At 38.9% G+C, this 20,798-nt stretch overlaps 1 protein-coding gene across 1 annotated transcript in view; it reads left to right on the top strand.

Moving 5' to 3' along the window:
* Positions 1 to 13,797, top strand: part of LOC139754420 (galactosylceramide sulfotransferase-like) — a 707,975-nt gene extending 694,178 nt beyond the window's left edge. The window contains exon 9 of the mRNA XM_071671698.1: positions 12,392 to 13,797. Coding sequence (XP_071527799.1) covers positions 12,392 to 13,006 — 615 coding nt within the window. The 3' untranslated portion in view covers positions 13,007 to 13,797. The remainder of the gene's footprint in view (positions 1 to 12,391) is intronic.
* Positions 13,798 to 20,798: the final 7,001 nt, after the last annotated feature.

Below are 20,798 nucleotides of genomic sequence, written 5' to 3'. Positions count from 1 at the left end.
CTCATTAGCGTAAATCAATATTTTCTATAAAAAGATTTGTTCTCGGATGAGCAAACAGTAATTTCATTTTTGAAGTATGTTTCTGTCCAACTGAGACTGAAGTGTTCCAAGCTCACATGGATCTTCAAAAGTGGTTTCACATTTTTTCTTTTCTTTTAATCATGGCATAAAAGTTGTAAAGTTAAATTTTTTTCCTTTGTGTATATTTAAATTCAAGTTTTTATACACCATGTAAACTGTGTTTTGAGTGCCCTGTTAATCTTTGTATAATCTTTTTACGATTTTGTGAGGTACTACTGATGTTTTACTCATACAGACTTTAAGTGTTTGCTTCCAATCAAACAGAATTTGTTCCGAAGGCACAATCCTTAAGAACCAGAGAGAATATTCCATTCAGACTAGGGCTCTGGTGATTCATTTTTTCCTTTAGCTCATTTGTTTATCTTGGCAGAAACTGAAGTTTTGTACGGGTTTACCATTAAAAAGGCATTACTGTCCCTGGCACTGAATAGCAAATTCAAAAGTGTCTTCACAATGGAAGAAATTATAATCCTAACACCAATGAGAAGGAACGGAGAGGAGCTTATTGAAATAATTGAGATATCTAGAAAAGATTCGATAAGTCAATATTGATTTATCCCTGGGGATAAGGGAGAAAGAATACTTCCCATGTATTCTTCCCTGCATGTCATAGAAGGCGATTAAAAGAGGAGGGAGCGGGAGGCTGGAAATCCTCCCCTCCCGATTTTAATTTTCTAAAAGAAGGAACTGAGAAGTGGGCCAAGAGAGGATACTACCTCTAAGGCTGAGTCCTCTGCTCTTAACGCTACCTTGCTAATGCAGGATAAGGCAAATATGTATGAAAAAAATCTAGAAAAGATATCAAAAAAACAATAAATGACCTTTTATTATTTCATTTTGCTCTGTCGCTGTCTCCCGCATTTGCGAGGTAGCGCAAGGAAACAGAAGAAAGGAATGGCCCAACCCACCCCCATACACATGTATATACACACACGTCCACACACGCAAATACACATACCTATACATCTCAATGTACACATATATATGCACACACAGACACATACATATATACCCATGCACACAATTCACACTGTCTGCCTTTATTCATTCCCATCGCCACCTCGCCACACATGGAATACGATCCCCCTCCCCCTCAAGTGTGTGAGGTAGCGCTAGGAAAAGATAACAAAGGCCCCATTCGTTCACACTCAGTCTCCAGCTGTCATGCAATAATGCCCGAAACCACAGCTCCCTTTCCACATCCAGGGCCCACAAAACTTTCCATGGTTTACTCCAGACACTCCACATGCCCTGATTCAATCCACTGACAGCACGTCAACCCCGGTATACCACATCGATCCAATTCACTCTATTCCTTGCATGCCTTTCACCCTCCTGCATGTTCAGGCCCCGATCACTCAAAATCTTTTTCACTCCATCTTTCCACCTCCAATTTGGTCTCCCACTTCTCCTCGTTCCCTCCACCTCCGACACATATATCCTCTTGGTCAATCTTTCCTCACTCATTCTCTCCATGTGCCCAAACCATTTCAAAACACCCTCTTCTGCTCTCTCAACCACGCTCTTTTTATTTCCACACATCTCTCTTACCCTTACATTACTTACTCGATCAAACCACCTCACACCACACATTGTCCTCAAACATCTCATTTCCAGCACATCCACCCTCCTGCGCACAACTCTATCCATAGCCCACGCCTCGCAACCATACAACAGTGTTGGAAACACTATTCCCTCAAACATACCCATTTTTGCTTTCCGAGATAATGTTCTCGACTTCCACACATTCTTCAATGCTCCCAGGATTTTCGCCCCCTCCCCCACCCTATGATTCACTTCCGCTTCCATGGTTCCATCCGCTGCCAGATCCACTCCCAGATATCTAAAACACTTTACTTCCTCCAGTTTTTCTCCATTCAAACTTACCTCCCAATTGACTTGACCCTCAACCCTACTGTACCTAATAACCTTGCTCTTATTCACATTTACTCTTAACTTTCTTCTTTCACACACTTTACCAAACTCAGTCACCAGCTTCTGCAGTTTCTCACATGAATCAGCTACCAGCGCTGTATCATCAGCGAACAACAGCTGACTCACTTCCCAAGCTCTCTCATCCACAACAGACTTCATACTTGCCCCTCTTTCCAAAACTCTTGCATTCACCTCCCTAACAACCCCATCCATAAACAAATTAAACAACCATGGAGACATCACACACCCCTGCCGCAAACCTACATTCACTGAGAACCAATCACTTTCCTCTCTTCCTACACGTACACATGCCTTACATCCTCGATAAAAACTTTTCACTGCTTCTAACAACTTGCCTCCCACACCATATATTCTTAGTACCTTTCACAGAGCATCTCTATCAACTCTATCATATGCCTTCTCCAGATCCATAAATGCTACATACAAATTCATTTGCTTTTCTAAGTATTTCTCACATACATTCTTCAAAGCATTCACCTCCCTAACAACCCCATCCATAAACAAATTAAACAACCATGGAGACATCACACACCCCTGCCGCAAACCTACATTCACTGAGAACCAATCACTTTCCTCTCTTCCTACACGTACACATGCCTTACATCCTCGATAAAAACTTTTCACTGCTTCTAACAACTTGCCTCCCACAACATATATTCTTAGTACCTTTCACAGAGCATCTCTATCAACTCTATCATATGCCTTCTCCAGATCCATAAATGCTACATACAAATTCATTTGCTTTTCTAAGTATTTCTCACATACATTCTTCAAAGCAAACACGTGATCCACACATCCTCTACCACTTCTGAAACCACACTGCTCTTCCCCAATCTGATGCTCTGTACATGCCTTCACCCTCTCAATCAATACCCTCCCATATAATTTACCAGGAATACTCAACAAACTTATACCTCTGTAATTTGAGCACTCACTCTTATCCCCTTTGCCTTTGTACAATGGCACTATGCACGCATTCCGCCAATCCTCAGGCACCTCACCATGAGTCATACATACATTAAATAACCTTACCAACCAGTCAACAATACAGTCACCCCCTTTTTTAATAAATTCCACTGCAATACCATCCAAACCTGCTGCCTTGCCGGCTTTCATCTTCCGCAAAGCTTTTACTACCTCTTCTCTGTTTACCAAATCATTTTCCCTAACCCTCTCACTTTGCACACCACCTCGACCAAAACACCCTATATCTGCCACTCTATCACCAAACACATTCGACAAACCTTCAAAATACTCACTCCATCTCCTTCTCACATCACCACTACTTGTTATCACCTCCCCATTTGCGCCCTTCACTGAAGTTCCCATTTGCTCCCTTATCTTACACACTTTATTTACCTCCTTCCAGAACATCTTTTTATTCTCCCTAAAATTTGATGATACTCTCTCACCCCAACTCTCATTTGCCCTCTTTTTCACCTCTTGCACCTTTCTCTTGACCCCCTGTCTCTTTCTTTTATACATCTCCCACTCAATTGCATTTTTTCCCTGCAAAAATCGTCCATATGCCTCTCTCTTCTCTTTCACTAATAATCTTACTTCTTCATCCCACCACTCACTACCCTTTCTAATCAACCCACCTCCCACGCTTCTCATGCCACAAGCATCTTTTGCGCAATCCATCACTGATTCCCTAAATACATCCCATTCCTCCCCCACTCCCCTTACTTCCATTGTTCTCACTTTTTTCCATTCTGTACTCAGTCCCTCCTGGTACTTCCTCACACACGTCTCCTTCCCAAGCTCACTTACTCTCACCACCCTCTTCACCCCAACATTCACTCTTCTTTTCCGAAAACCCATACAAATCTTCACCTTAGCCTCCACAAGATAATGATCAGACATCCTTCCAGTTGCACCTCTCAGCACATTTACATCCAAAAGTCTCTCTTTCACGCGCCTGTCAATTAACACGTAATCCAATAACGCTCTCTGGCCATCTCTCCTACTTACATAAGTATACTTATGTATATCTCCCTTTTTAAACCAGGTATTCCCAATCACCAGTCCTTTTTCAGCACATAAATCTACAAGCTCTTCACCATTTCCATTTACAACACTGAACACCCCATGTATACCAATTATTCCCTCAACTGCCACATTACTCACCTTTGCATTCAAATCACCCATCACTATAACCCAGTCGCATGCATCAAAACCACTAACACACTCATTCAGCTGCTCCCAAAACACTTGCCTCTCATGATCTTTCTTCTCATGCCAAGGTGCATATGCACCAATAATCACCCATCTCTCTCTATCAACTTTCAGTTCTACCCATATTAATCGAGAATTTACTTTCTTACATTCTATCACATACTCCCACAACTCCTGTTTCAGGAGTACTGCTACTCCTTCCCTTGCTCTTGTCCTCTCACTAACCCCTGACTTTACTCCCAAGACATTCCCAAACCACTCTTCCCCTTAACCTTGAGCTTCGTTTCACTGAGCCAATAAATGACCTATACAAGGTAAATGGTCCTGATGAAATTTCATATGTGCTAAAGGGGTGTGCAGATGTTTGATTTACTGCTGAAGATGTCACTGGAGAGATTCACAGTGCCAACAAAATGGAAAATGAAAAATGTCATACCTGTATATCAGAAAGGAGATCAGGAACAGGCACTAAATTACAGACTAGTCTCACTAACGGATGTGGTGTGTAAGGTTCTGGAAAAGATTACTAGAAAGCAAGTGGATGACTTTCTGCAGGGAAGAAATTTCTTAAGCAACAGACAGCATGGTTTTAGCGAGAGCAAGTAATGCGCAACTAACCTCTTAAGAGTTTTTTGAGTGAGTGAGCTCAGTCCTGGACAAAAGGGAAGGCTGTGTGAACTGTTTGTATCTAGACTGCCAGATGGCATCTCAAACTGTACTACATAGGAGGCTGATTATGAATGTAATTCACTATTCAGAAATCTTTACTGGATAGATTACCACAGTGGGAGGGAACAAAAGAGTCTTTTCCAAATGGGTTGAGGTGACCTTTACTTTTCTTGATCTACAATAATGACTTGCCTGAAGGAATAGAATCCTACCTGAATATATTTACAGATGATGGAAAAGTCATGATGGAAGTGAAAAGCGAAGAAGAATGCATCAGCTTCCAACGGTCCCTAATTAGGCTCCAAAGTAAATCTGAAACATGGTTAATGAAATTTCAACCCTAGCAAATATAAAGTAAAGAGGATACAGGACAAAGCAAAAGCTGGCCTCAATATGATGAGTACCAAGCAAGAGGTAAGCTTCAAGATTCTGTGGGTGACAGGAACTTGGGAGTAGACAGTGTCCCCAACCTGCTGCCAGAATCTCATATTAGGAGAATCTCATATTAGGAGAATAGCTAAGGATACAAGCTACGCAAGTTATTCATATCCTACATAAACCCAAAACTAGAATATCCTATCTAGTTTGGTCAACACACCTAAAGAAGCACAAGGAACTAACAGAGGTCAGAGAAGGGTAACAATGACAGTACCAAAATTAAAAGAGCTAAGGCTGGAGGCTTTAAAGTTACTCACCTTGGTAGAAGGAAGAGTAAGGGGTCAACGAAGTGGACTGTGAACAGTACTTTGGGAGATGTAGGAACTGAGGAACTAAAGGACAACAATGAAATTTAGTAAGAAACTTGTCAAAGAGGCTGTAAAGAAATACTTTTGAAGTAGTGGATGATTGGAATAGATTGACTGAGGACTTCATTAATGCAGAAAGCATACACATATCCAAGCTGTATGAATGAGGAGATGGGGGCCCCACGAGTGTTAAACTCCCTCCCTTCACAGTACAAATAGATAATTACATGTTAGATTTTTCAGGATTTGTATTTTCACTAGCTTGTCTTGGAATTTCCCACTCATGTTGGAGCAGTTTTGCCACATCAGGATTTCCACACAAATCTGAGGAAAAAATGACTACATGGAATGGCTCATGGGGGGGGGGGGTGCAATTGTTCATTAAATATGTAGATTTTTCTGTGGGAATTTCTACAATCTGTGGGAATTCTTTTGGATTTTCGACTATTTGTCTCAAATTTAATCAAAATATTATATTTAGGTGAAACTAATCCTTACTTATTGATAACCATGTAAGCATGGAAAGCAGTGAATACAAAGTGATGCATTTTCATTTCATGCTAGAAATGGTTGCTCCATTATGCAGTATCTCATTATTTTGAGTCTTGCATAGAATTTGAGCCATATGGCGATATGCTTAGGAATTTCAGTGCAAAAGGTTCTGGGGAGTTGGGGAGATGAAATTATTGCTTTGGAGATTGAGTAAACACCTTTTTCTGTTACTTTATGTGGATAAGCAACAATATTTGATTTCTTGTCAAGAGTTTATGAAGTATTTCACCATAAAAATCGTTTTTATTTCTGTAGACTACAATATTGTTTTTCTATTTTTTTCTGTGTTAACAGAAGGTTAATTGTAAGAAAATTATAATTTTCAGAAAATAAAGATACCAAATACTCTTAAATTCTATTTCTATATTCATGGGATTTGTGTGGGAATTCTTTTAAAATCTGTATATTTCTGTGGGAAAAATTCAAATCTTGACTCACTCCAAAGTGGCAACATTGCATTGGAGTAACAGTCCTTCTGACATCATACTAAGAATGATTCTCCTAAATACACTGTAAAGACTTGTATCACCATAAAAAACCAAATTTCCCCAGTCTGTCTCTTTATATTTGAAATCCCCCATTATCAGTAGTTTACTATCTCTAAGAAGTGAGTACTTCACCAGTTCATGTACCATTCTGACTGTTCCCTCATTGTTACCATTGTTTATCTGTTCTGGTTCACTGCAATTCTTTGGAAGATTATATACTAACATCACCACAATGCTTCCCGACAGTTATCATTCCCATTATGTACTGTATGGATGGACCAACCTCTACTATTTCTTGAAACCTCAGGCTCTCTTTTATCGAAAGGACAAATCTACTCCCAACTTTACTTTTCTTGCTATCATGTACCCTTTTGAACAGAAAAGGTGAGAGCTCACACCTTTGGTAAGCTTACTCTCCACAACTCCAGTAATATAAGGTTCACTTTCTCTTATATGATCCTTGAATTCCAGTTTTTTAACACTAATCATTAACCCTTCCACATCTTGAATACATCACTTTGATATTACCACCTCCTAATACTACTGCCCTGTCGGCAGTTCTAGTGGGGCTGCCCCATCATCATGACGTGTGGCCTCTCAAGATTTTTGTCTTCTGAATGTACTTCTTTTTTTTCTCCTCTCTTTCTTAAATCTATCACACTTGAATATTCCATTGAATTCCTGTCATGCTTGTAAGATTTGTAGCTTTTCTGAATACTTCCCGGTTAAATGACTCAAAGTCAAACATAACTATAACTGGTCATCGCCTTATGTCTTGGTTATAGTTTCCTATTCTTCTCCTTTACTCAATCACAGAAGGTGCTCCTAGTAGTCCCATAGCCTCCAGCACAACACCTTTGATATGCAATTCCTCCTTTCCCTTTTCTTCCTTATTTGGTGTATGCTCTTCAAATACAAAAATAATCAGGGGTTTATGTCTATCAACCTTTTGCTTTATCAGTCTTTCTAATTTTGGCGCCACCCACTTTCAGCTAGATCCCTGTGTGGTAGTGTCAACCTCTGAGTCTCCAAACTTCAGTACAATCTCTTTTGGATTGTAAGCATATGTACTTCTGTAAACATTCTATCAATTAGCCCATGTACTTTCTTGACTGCTTCATCTTTGACAAAGCATACTATTCTTTTAAACCTCTTTGCTCAATTTTGTGTATCTCTGTTTGTGTCTCCCTGGGTAAATGTTCATTTCCTTCACTCCTAACATTATGTTGACTGACTTCCAAATTTGCTCCTGATCTTTCCTGTTTTCTGCTTTCATCAGTCTGTGTGTGCGTCTTTGTTCTTTTCTCTACCTGATCAGCTTTCGATATTATTCCAGTAGTGTGTACTTTTAACCAATCCTATATTTGAAAGTCCTGGTAATGCTACTAATAATTCTTGCTCAATATTGTCATCAAATTCTTCTGATTGGATAGCCTTTCGTAAATCATCCTGCGCCTTCTAATTCTTATCTTCAACTTCTTTATTCTGATTTAGTATTACCTGAACCCCTTCCCCTAAACTGTGTTTTTGTTCTCTAGTCCCACGGCTCCTATCATGGTCTTTGAACTACTTCTTTAATTTACTTAATTCTAGCTCTAGATGCGGTATCCTCAGATCTTGTTCCTTCACAAGATCCCACAGCTTCCCTAGACATTTGGTGTCTGATTTCATGGGATTAATATGGGTAAAACTGAAAGATGATGTAGAGAGATGGGTGATTATTGGTGCATATGCACCTGGGCATGAGAAGAAAGATCATGAGAGGCAAGTGTTTTGGGAGCAGCTGAATGAGTGTGTTAGTGGTTTTGATACACGAGACCGGGTTATAGTGATGGGTGATTTGAATGCAAAGGTGAGTAATGTGGCAGTTGAGGGAATAATTGGTATACATGGGGTGTTCAGTGTTGTAAATGGAAATGGTGAAGAGCTTGTAGATTTATGTGCTGAAAAAGGACTGATGATTGGGAATACCTGGTTTAAAAAGCGAGATATACATAAGTATACTTATGTAAGTAGGAGAGATGGCCAGAGAGCGTTATTGGATTACGTGTTAATTGACAGGCGCCCAAAAGAGAGACTTTTGGATGTTAATGTGCTGAGAGGTGCAACTGGAGGGATGTCGGATCATTATCTTGTGGAGGCTAAGGTGAAGATTTGTATGGGTTTTCAGAAAAGAAGAGTGAATGTTGGGGTGAAGAGGGTGGTGAAAGTAAGTGAGCTTGGGAAGGAGACTTGTTTGAGGAAGTACCAGGAGAGACTGAGTACAGAATGGAAAAAGGTGAGAACAATGGAAGTAAGGGGAGTGGGGGAGGAATGGGATGTATTTAGGGAATCAGTGATGGATTGCGCAAAAGATGCTTGTGGCATGAGAAGAGTGGAGGTGGGTTGATTAGAAAGGGTAGTGAGTGGTGGGATGAAGAAGTAAGAGTATTAGTGAAAGAGAAGAGAGAGGCATTTGGACGATTTTTGCAGGGAAAAAATGCAATTGAGTGGGAGATGTATAAAAGAAAGAGACAGGAGGTCAAGAGAAAGGTGCAAGAGGTGAAAAAAAGGGCAAATGAGAGTTGGGGTGAGAGAGTATCATTAAATTTTAGGGAGAATAAAAAGATGTTCTGGAAGGAGGTAAATAAAGTGCGTAAGACAAGGGAGCAAATGGGAACTTCAGTGAAGGGTGCAAATGGGGAGGTGATAACAAGTAGTGGTGATGTGAGAAGGAGATGGAGTGAGTATTTTGAAGGTTTGTTGAATGTGTTTGATGATAGAGTGGCAGATATAGGGTGTTTTGGTCGAGGTGGTGTGCAAAGTGAGAGGGTTAGGGAAAATGATTTGGTAAACAGAGAAGAGGTAGTAAAAGCTTTGCGGAAGATGAAAGCCGGCAAGGCAGCAGGTTTGGATGGTATTGCAGTGGAATTTATTAAAAAAGGGGGTGACTGTATTGTTGACTGGTTGGTAAGGTTATTTAATGTATGTATGACTCATGGTGAGGTGCCTGAGGATTGGCGGAATGCGTGCATAGTGCCATTGTACAAAGGCAAAGGGGATAAGAGTGAGTGCTCAAATTACAGAGGTATAAGTTTGTTGAGTATTCCTGGTAAATTATATGGGAGGGTATTGATTGAGAGGGTGAAGGCATGTACAGAGCATCAGATTGGGGAAGAACAGTGTGGTTTTAGAAGTGGTAGAGGATGTGTGGATCAGGTGTTTGCTTTGAAGAATGTATGTGAGAAATACTTAGAAAAGCAAATGGATTTGTATGTAGCATTTATGGATCTGGAATAGGCATATGATAGAGTTGATAGAGATGCTCTGTGGAAGGTATTAAGAATATATGGTGTGGGAGGCAAGTTGTTAGAAGCAGTGAAAAGTTTTTATCGAGGATGTAAGGCATGTGTACGTGTAGGAAGAGAGGAAAGTGATTGGTTCTCAGTGAATGTAGGTTTGCGGCAGGGGTGTGTGATGTCACCATGGTTGTTTAATTTGTTTATGGATGGGGTTGTTAGGGAGCTGAATGCAAGAGTTTTGGAAAGAGGGGCAAGTATGAAGTCTGTTGGGGATGAGAGAGCTTGGGAAGTGAGTCAGATGTTGTTCGCTGATGATACAGCGCTGGTGGCTGATTCATGTGAGAAACTGCAGAAGCTGGTGACTGAGTTTGGTAAAGTGTGTGAAAGAAGAGAGTTAAGAGTAAATGTGAATAAGAGCAAGGTTATTAGGTACAGTAGGGTTGAGGGTCAAGTCAATTGGGAGGTGAGTTTGAATGGAGAAAAACTGGAGGAAGTGAAGTGTTTTAGATATCTGGGAGTGGATCTGGCAGCGGATGGAACCATGGAAGCGGAAGTGGATCATAGGGTGGAGGAGGGGGCGAAAATTCTGGGAGCATTGAAGAATGTGTGGAAGTCGAGAACATTATCTCGGAAAGCAAAAATGGGTATGTTTGAAGGAATAGTGGTTCCAACAATGTTGTATGGTTGCGAGGCGTGGGCTATGGATAGAGTTGTGCGCAGGAGGATGGATGTGCTGGAAATGAGATGTTTGAGGAAAATGTGTGGTGTGAGGTGGTTTGATCGAGTAAGTAACGTAAGGGTAAGAGAGATGTGTGGAAATAAAAAGAGCGTGGTTGAGAGAGCAGAAGAGGGTGTTTTGAAATGGTTTGGGCACATGGAGAGAATGAGTGAGGAAAGATTGACCAAGAGGATATATGTGTCGGAGGTGGAGGAACGAGGAGAAGAGGGAGACCAAATTGGAGGTGGAAAGATGGAGTGAAAAAGATTTTGTGTGATCGGGGCTAGAACATGCAGGAGGGTGAAAGGAGGGCAAGGAATAGAGTGAATTGGATCGATGTGGTATACCGGGGTTGACGTGCTGTCAGTGGATTGAATCAAGGCATGTGAAGCGTCTGGGGTAAACCATGGAAAGCTGTGTAGGTATGTATATTTGCGTGTGTGGACGTATGTATATACATGTGTATGGGGGTGGGTTGGGCCATTTCTTTCGTCTGTTTCCTTGCGCTACCTCGCAAACGCGGGAGACAGCGACAAAGCCAAAAAAAAAAAAAAAAAAAATCTCTCTCTCTCTCTCTCTCTCTCTCTCTAGTCTTCTCTTCACCAGTCTTGTTTTCCTGACTGGCTGTGGTATGTTTCCATAACTAAATCCATACTATTATTTCTAGTTCAGGAAAGCAAGTCTTAAAATTATCCCCTAAAGTAATACTAATAGCAGTTATTAATATTACTAATCATTCTACAACCTGAGATGAATTTTGCTGTCCAACTGCAACAGTGTTGCCTTTTGGTTACACTAAAAACATAAATTACAATTTTCTTTGTCAAATCTCCATTCTCATTCGCTCATTTACTGCACCTGTTCAGTTCACTGTCTCACAAATTGAGTCTCTTTAAAAGAAGACTGATTAGATAAAGAAAAGATCTTGATTAACTCCATTTGGCAACACTCCTTCATTCAAATTGAGCCACGGAAACTTCTCTCAAACCCAATTCAAACAAAAAAGTTGGCAATTTTAAACTGAATATCTAACGCACATATCTCCTATCGGCCCCTTCATACTCTACTTCCCCCTTACTTGTACATAATAAGCTTCGTGAGCTGTCAATCCTCCAAAATCTTTCTCCAGCCAGTGTGTGTTTGTCCTAGGCTCTACAGGGGAAAATGATTTAACAGGAAATCATTTAACTGTCTATCAATATCCATCACTTGTCCTAGAATCTGTAGGGGAAAATGACTTAACAGGAAATCATTTAAGTGTCTATTAATATCCATCAAACTAAAATCATATGTAAGCACATAGTCTATATTCATGCAGCATGACGATTACTTTGAAAATCAAATTTTACTGAACTATGGAGTTTTGGAGACAACATATGCACCCTAATACCAGCTGACATCTTTTGTATCTCAACATACTGCAATAATTTTGATGTCCTTCTAAACGCTATCATCAAGTTGAATAGATACCAGATCACTCAGAACTAGAATAACAAACCCTCTTGCAATTCAGTCTTTCCTTACTTGAGCATAGTGCCAACAATTTTGAAATCCCACTCACAGAATTCTTGTAAGCAGTATTTCTGTTCACTCATCGGTACGCATGATATGTTTATTGTGTCCATTCTTAAACAGAATGGAACACTTTTAGGTACATAAATAAAAGAAATGTGTTACTGTACATAATGGGTCTGATGTATTACAGTCTTCTTCTCTTTGCAGGAGCTGTTGTCTGTTCCAAGATTTGGAGGAAAGTTTGGGAAGAACCAAATGCTTTTCGATCTTGGTTATCCAGGTAACTTATCAGTGGCTGAACTGAGACGTGCCATAGATGAACTAGACAAACACTTTGATTTAGTGATGGTGTCAGAATATATGGATGAGTCTCTTGTACTCTTGCGTCATCTTCTGTGTTGGAGTCTCCATGACGTAGTTGTCTTTACGAAAAATGCTCGTCGCCAGGAAGTCAAGGCTACACTGGAACCCCAGACTCTACAGGCACTGCGGGAGATGAACAGTGCTGATGTGTTGCTCTATAACCATTTTGTAGCAAGGCACCGCCAAGCAATTTTTAAGTTTGGTGTGCAACGAATGGCAGACGAAGTATCTGAACTACGTAGTCTCCGTGATGAATATTATGAAGACTGCGGAGCACGTGAAGTAAAAGGTCGAGATTCTTCCCTTAAGTTCAAAGAGTACTCAGGGTTGGTCAGTACATATGTAACAGCCAACAATTCTGACCAAAACTGTTTAATATTATCCATGCCAGAGTTGCCACTAATAGACACTGTTAGGAATCACCACAGAACTTTGCTTAATGTGGACAAATTGTCCTAGTACCAGCTCAAATGTAACTTTAGTAGCTCATTCAATTGTTATCAATGTAAATCAAACAAGTTCAAGACATAAATTAAAGTGCTAGTTCATTATTACATGTATGAATGGAAATGATCTTCCCCTATTTCTGCATGCACATTGCTTCCATTTCTGCATATCACAAGTTATTTATTTTTGTACTGATTTTGGAATGAAATAAATATAGGGAATTTGACTGGCCTGAGGGTCAGCATAAAGCACCGAAGTGCCTTTTGTTTGGTGTTGTACACAAGGGTGTCAATGTCATAAGCAACCAGTATGAAAAGGGGATTCATATCCACATTTAACTAATTTATTCATCATCCTTAATTTATTGTAAACTTAACTAACAATACTATTCACCAATATGTTCGTTTTTTTACTTTCAGTGTCATTAGGGTTTATGAATTCCTTAAGCATAAAGTATTACCAGGGTCAAGGCAAGAGAAATAGAAACAAGCCTTCTGATGAGGATCATCATGAAGTTTTAAATCTTACCCAGCAAATATCACGGCTGTGCCAGGTTCACCTGCTTATTGCTTCTTATACATCACCATTTTACATGATTCTTATCTGTCATTTCCTTCTCTGGTTTATTTTTCTTCACAATTAAAGTCCCATTTACTCTTCCCTACCTCAAGATGATTTATATAATTCATTTCTTTCTCTGATTTCATTTTCTTCACAACTATATAGCCAGGCACTTCCATTTATTTCTCACTATATCAAGACTTTCAAGCATTCACAAATGTATCTAGTGTTAATTATTCTCATACTACCTCCACCATTCAGAATTCGATGTAATAAACTGATACAGAATTGAGAAAAGTCTGCATACTACAGAAGTATGAATAACTCATGATAATCTAAAATTCCCTTATTTTTCACTGTTGTTATTGCCATTTTGCCTTAAAAGTATTTCCTTTTGGATGCATTCTTCACCTCCATCTGGTAATTTCAGGGCAAAAAGTATTTGACAGCGTTCGCTAGTCATTCTTTGTTGTGTACAATACATTGTTAATATCACCAGATTTATTCGGTAAAGGGATTCGTATATGATAACTACCAAGACATGTGAAGAAATTCAATAAAGAAATCAGGGAAGATCTTACAACCTATAATCATAATTGATGGCAGCACTATAGTAATAATCTAACTAAATTCACTGGAAAATACAATACAAAACTGTTTAAAAAAAAAAAAAATCAAATGCAAAATCGAGATGAAAATAATATTGTGTGAGAAATGAGCTTACCAATGAATACCGGGCTTAACCTGTGGAGACATTCATCTCCTCTCTCTCTCTCTCTCTCTCTCTCTCTCTCTCTCTCTCTCTCTCTCTCTCTCTCTCTCTCTCTCTCTCTGAGAACCATTTTGCTAGGAATGAAGTTGCAGTACAGTGATTGTAGTCCAAAAGCTCATAATTTTAACATATTAACATTAATTTTTCATAAAAAAAAAAATGCTGGCAAAAAAGTCTTGTGTAGGCTTAAAAATACGTATGACATCAAAAAATGACCAAAGTGCTTAAGTTCTGAATTCGCCCTGTTTTGATATTTACCTGACACAATGTAGAGTGGCAAACTCATGCTTGAATGAACCTAGACATACTTGGTCATTCACCTTGTCATCTTTCACTGATTTGATGGAAAATACTGTAAAAAGACAAAGATATATCCTGCATATTTCATGTATTCTGTTCATTGTGCCGTTTTTTCCTTGATAATCTTTACATGGTGATCAATATCTAAGAAGACATGAGTGAGAAGTCCCACAGTAGTGAGAAAATACTTCGCAAACATCTACAGTTTTCAGTAAAAAAGGAATACTGAAAAATAGATGAAAGACAAAATATAACGCTCTCTCAGAAAAAAATGATTACCACTATTGACACTAATACTTATAAATGAGTACTTTGTCCATACGACGAGAAAAGAGCATTCAGACAGCGCCATCCACATTGCTCTCATGTGTAGACAGGCTGAGAAGGCGGTTTCCTCTAACCATTAAATATATTGAATAAGTAACTCAATGAATGAACAGTTAAACTACTCGACATTTCTCTTAAGTCACCACATATAATTTGGAGTTAATCTGTGCCAGTCTACATTGTGGCACAGGTTTTCATTGTATTGGGTAAGCTTTGATTCAATTTGAACTTTAAAACATAATGATGTCATACATTACATGTCTGAAGTCATTTTTAAGGAATATTCTATCTTCCCTTATCAAAGTGCTGATAGTAAGGGCTGAAGACTGTGAAACGTGTAGGTCAGAATGCATACTAATCAAAGGGAAAAGCTTATTTTCATAACAGCACTGTTTCGGCTGTATTTATGGACAAATATTGATGTCTATTACTGTAAAGATCTCGTGAAAAAAAATCAATATCATTATCACTATTACAATTGTCACTAAAAACTTATTTTTCATCTTTTCATATAAACATTTCTAAGGTTTTATGGCTGAAGCTTAATGCACTTCCTTTTAGCTAGGTCCAATTTTCGTCATACCTAATTTAATTAGGTGAGCTGTGGCACTCTAAAACTTGAATGAAACTCATATATCCTAGGTTTCTTCATTGGTGAACACGTTCTGCATGCAGTCTAGGTGATTTGTCAATATATCAGCAATGCCAAATGGTTGCTGAATTATTATAACTTTACATTCCTAATAAATTACAAATCCCATACGTTGAAAGAATGCCTCATAAGTTTTATGAACTTTTTCACACTCTAGTCATTATTGTTGTTATTCTAGAATGTTTCATTTTTTGTTGATACCTAAATTGTGCTGGGTGATGTTTACTGTCCTGTATAAATGCCAGTTTTTAATCAGAATATCTACATACAAGATTATGTAGGGAAAGAGCAAGTGCTGTCAAATCTTCTGGAAAGTGTTGCCACGAGTTAATGTTACTAGGTTACATTTTTTTAGGTTACATTTTTGTAAGTTTTTGAAAAAAAAAAACGTGTGAAACCTATACAAGATTTTGTGCTACCACTGAGCAGATGTACATGAAGTATTAGTTTACATAGGTTCTAGTATGACAAAAGACAGACAGGCTCATAGCTACCCTTTTCTCATGAGTTGCCACTTCAACTCAATGATGACCTTTCAGAAAGGCCCTCTCTTATTGTTGGTGTTATGAAAATTTTAAGTGCACATGTTATGCACTGGATACAGGAAAGAAGACTATTTTTATCAATATTCAGTATTTGCAAAATAATCTTGTAAACCATAACCAATGTTTGCACTTGTTCCTACAACTTCATGGAATGTACAGACAAACCTCACTTTTCCATTTCTATGGTCTTTGTATTTTTCAGTAAGAAAGTATGTATTATCAAATAATTCCATAATCGTTTTCAACACTGACCACATGATACCAAAATGTAAAAACAATGTTGAAACTATCGATACATTACCTTAGTAGTAGGAACTTGGACTTTCATTTGGCATGGTCAATATTTTTTCAGGCATGGAAAATAAAAAAAACTTACCCAACATCTATTATTCCCCTTCCTGATCAAGATTAATTCAATTTCATACTGATTTCTTTCACTGTACTCCTTTAAGATCAGTACTAACTTCACTGCATTCTGAATACTCATTAAAAAAACTCCATGATCTTGATTTTAAAAGTACTGGTCAATACCCTGGACAAGCAGTGGCATATTCAGAAATGTCATTTAGAATTACACTGAGAAAGACTGCAGAGACCGAGATGAAAACAAAACTTCACATAGTCAGCCACTGACTGGTTGCAACTACAGAAAAGACGAATTATCCGATATGCAGCTATCTAATCATTCCAACTACCTATCAGGATTCATTCAAATCTGGTAACTACCAATTATCTGTCAGAAGTCGGTTATCTGGCTTCTGGACCTTCTAACTGAACTTCTTTAGCCTTTCACATGTAGTCTACAAAAGTTCTGCTCTTCAAACATCCACAGTGTATTATCTTATGCATTGCCCGAGTCTGTAAATGGTGGTTGTTGTCACCGGGACTTGGCTTCACCATAAACATTAAGACAGCCATTCAAGAAGTGAACTATAATAAAGAAAAGTCTAAACACATTAAGTTCACCGGGAAGCAGTAAACAGAAGCAGAGGGATGTACAGTTAAGTATTCATCAGAAAATGAACACTGAAAAAACTGAAAAAATGTGAAGCAAAGAACAAACTATGCTGTATGACGTAAGTAAGACAACTTTAGTGGAAGCCCTACTTCACCTACACCTACGTTGTGAGATACTGAGAATAACTTCCACATAACCACTCAATTCTAATTTGCCTATTTCTATTCCTTTAATCTTTCTCCCTTACAGTATCAGTGAGAGTATTTAGGTATCACAATTTTCCAGTCATCCAATTTGTCACAGCTCTAAACATAAGTAGATAATTGGATTTCAATGCACAGAAACCCAGGTCAGTGCATACTGAGATCTTGTCGACATAATGCGCATCCATTACCCTAACAGTGTGTCTTAAGCTGGTTAGATCTTTTCAGTAACTATTCAAAAACACGTCAGAGTCATAAGTAAATATATCAAATCATAAAATACGGCCGCTAAGCTTCTGTTTTACATTCGAGACAGCTACACGCACATATAAATGAGGCCACTGTTTGTATGTTCCTGGTGTTAGAATTGTGTGTATATATATACATAAACAACACTTTTATAACAAAGCAAAGATCCTCGCAATAAACATCCATATCAAATGCTTTATAACCAATTCTATGCAATCTCACTAGACCCCTACCAACCAAACTAGTCTATAATCAACACTAAACCACAGGAAGAAATAAAAAGCTTATCCATCACTCACATTTCAGGAACATCTACATACAAACCCATACCCCAGCAAAAACAACTTAAGCAAAGCACATACATCTTGAAAGAACTAAACAAGCACTAGACATCTAACCTAAATCTGTCTCTGGAGTCCAACCCACTAGACATACACCTATCAGAAGCCACATTCCCCAGACAAACTAGTCACACCCTCCTGCTTACACTTTAAACAACATCCATCACCATAAAACTTACAAGCATCATTTGAACATATCCCAGGATCCTTCGTGCCCATGATGCAACTGCTAAAAAGAAGACAATGAGCACTTGCTATCCAAGTGCCTTTCACTTACTACTCAAGTATCCTGCACTCTCTGCATGTTGTGGTTTCGACCAGTAGACATGGCCAACTCTCTGAGTGATGCAAGGAGCCTTTTAAAGATAGAAGGGTAGAAAGTAAGTTCACTGTGCACACACACACACACACACACACACACACACACACACACACACATATATATATATATATATATATATATATATATATATATATATATATATATATATATATATATATATGAACGCGCACTTTCATAGAACACATAAAGCCTTCCAACAGTAAGGACTCGAGAGATCACTATTCGATTACAATCAATTTAATACCCTTCGGTTAAGACCCCGTTCCTCACGGATGTGAGACGAATGGTACTGGATTATAATCAAATAGTCATTTCCCTGTTAGGGGCGATCATAGAGGTGCGGTAAGAGTTCCTAACTACCATGCAAAGGTCCTGGGTTCGTGTCCTTGTTGTTGGAGGGCTTTGAAACTCTCTACCTTGCCATGTATTTCCCAATAACTATGACCTGGCACATTTCAAAAGGTAGGTCTTTCACTTTCTCAAAAATTCGTAAGCACTTTCCCTTGTCTTTTCTTTTTCCGTTTCATAATTCTCTATATTTCAATTAAGGCCCGGCCTTTATGTGAACTTTTGTCCGTGACTGGAGCCTTCAACATTATATATATATATATATATATATATATATATATATATATATATATATATATATATATATATATATATTATTATATATATATATATATATATATATATATATATATATATATATATATATATATATATATATATATATTATATATATATATTATTAGTGAAAGAGAAGAGAGAGGCATTTGGACGATTTTTGCAGGGAAAAAATGCAATTGAGTGGGAGAAGTATAAAAGAAAGAGACAGGAGGTCAAGAGAAAGGTGCAAGAGGTGAAAAAAAGGGCAAATGAGAGTTGGGGTGAGAGTCTATCAGTAAATTTTAGGGAGAATAAAAAGATGTTCTGGAAGGAGGTAAATAGGGTGCGTAAGACAAGGGAGCAAATGGGAACTTCAGTGAAGGGCGTAAATGGGGAGGTGATAACAAGTAGTGGTGATGTGAGAAGGAGATGGAATGAGTATTTTGAAGGTTTGTTGAATGTGTCTGATGACAGAGTGGCAGATATAGGGTGTTTTGGTCGAGGTGGTGTGCAAAGTGAGAGGGTTAGGGAAAATGATTTGGTAAACAGAGAAGAGGTAGTAAAAGCTTTGCGGAAGATGAAAGCCGGCAAGGCAGCAGGTTTGGATGGTAATGCAGTGGAATTTATTAAAAAAGGGGGTGACTGTATTGTTGACTGGTTGGTAAGGTTATTTAATGTATGTATGACTCATGGTGAGGTGCCTGAGGATTGGCGGAATGCGTGCATAGTGCCATTGTACAAAGGCAAAGGGGATAAGAGTGAGTGCTCAAATTACAGAGGTATAAGTTTGTTGAGTATTCCTGGTAAATTATATGGGAGGGTATTGATTGAGAGGGTGAAGGCATGTACAGAGCATCAGATTGGGGAAGAGCAGTGCGGTTTCAGAAGTGGTAGAGGATGTGTGGATCAGGTGTTTGCTTTGAAGAATGTATGTGAGAAATACTTAGAAAAGCAAATGGATTTGTATGTAGCATTTATGGATCTGGAGAAGGCATATGATAGAGTTGATAGAGATGCTCTGTGGAAGGTATTAAGAATATATGGTGTGGGAGGCAAGTTGTTAGAAGCAGTGAAAAGTTTTTATCGAGGATGTAAGGCATGTGTACGTGTAGGAAGAGAGGAAAGTGATTGGTTCTCAGTGAATGTAGGTTTGCGGCAGGGGTGTGTGATGTCTCCATGGTTGTTTAATTTGTTTATGGATGGGGTTGTTAGGGAGGTAAATGCAAGAGTCCTGGAAAGAGGGGCAAGTATGAAGTCTGTTGGGGATGAGAGAGCTTGGGAAGTGAGTCAGTTGTTGTTCGCTGATGATACAGCGCTGGTGGCTGATTCATGTGAGAAACTGCAGAAGCTGGTGACTGAGTTTGGTAAAGTGTGTGGAAGAAAGTTAAGAGTAAATGTGAATAAGAGCAAGGTTATTAGGTACAGTAGGGTTGAGGGTCAAGTCAATTGGGAGGTGAGTTTGAATGGAGAAAAACTGGAGGAAGTGAAGTGTTTTAGATATCTGGGAGTGGATCTGTCAGCGGATGGAACCATGGAAGCGGAAGTGGATCATAGGGTGGGGGAGGGGGCGAAAATTTTGGGAGCCTTGAAAAATGTGTGGAAGTCGAGAACATTATCTCGGAAAGCAAAAATGGGTATGTTTGAAGGAATAGTGGTTCCAACAATGTTGTATGGTTGCGAGGCGTGGGCTATGGATAGAGTTGTGCGCAGGAGGATGGATGTGCTGGAAATGAGATGTTTGAGGACAATGTGTGGTGTGAGGTGGTTTGATCGAGTAAGTAACGTAAGGGTAAGAGAGATGTGTGGAAATAAAAAGAGCGTGGTTGAGAGAGCAGAAGAGGGTGTTTTGAAATGGTTTGGGCACATGGAGAGAATGAGTGAGGAAAGATTGACCAAGAGGATATATGTGTCGGAGGTGGAGGGAACGAGGAGAAGAGGGAGACCAAA

The sequence above is a fragment of the Panulirus ornatus genome, chromosome 17 (assembly GCF_036320965.1).
Source record: "Panulirus ornatus isolate Po-2019 chromosome 17, ASM3632096v1, whole genome shotgun sequence".
Classification (NCBI taxonomy): domain Eukaryota; kingdom Metazoa; phylum Arthropoda; class Malacostraca; order Decapoda; family Palinuridae; genus Panulirus; species Panulirus ornatus.
This window is presented reverse-complemented; position numbering and strand designations above follow the sequence as displayed.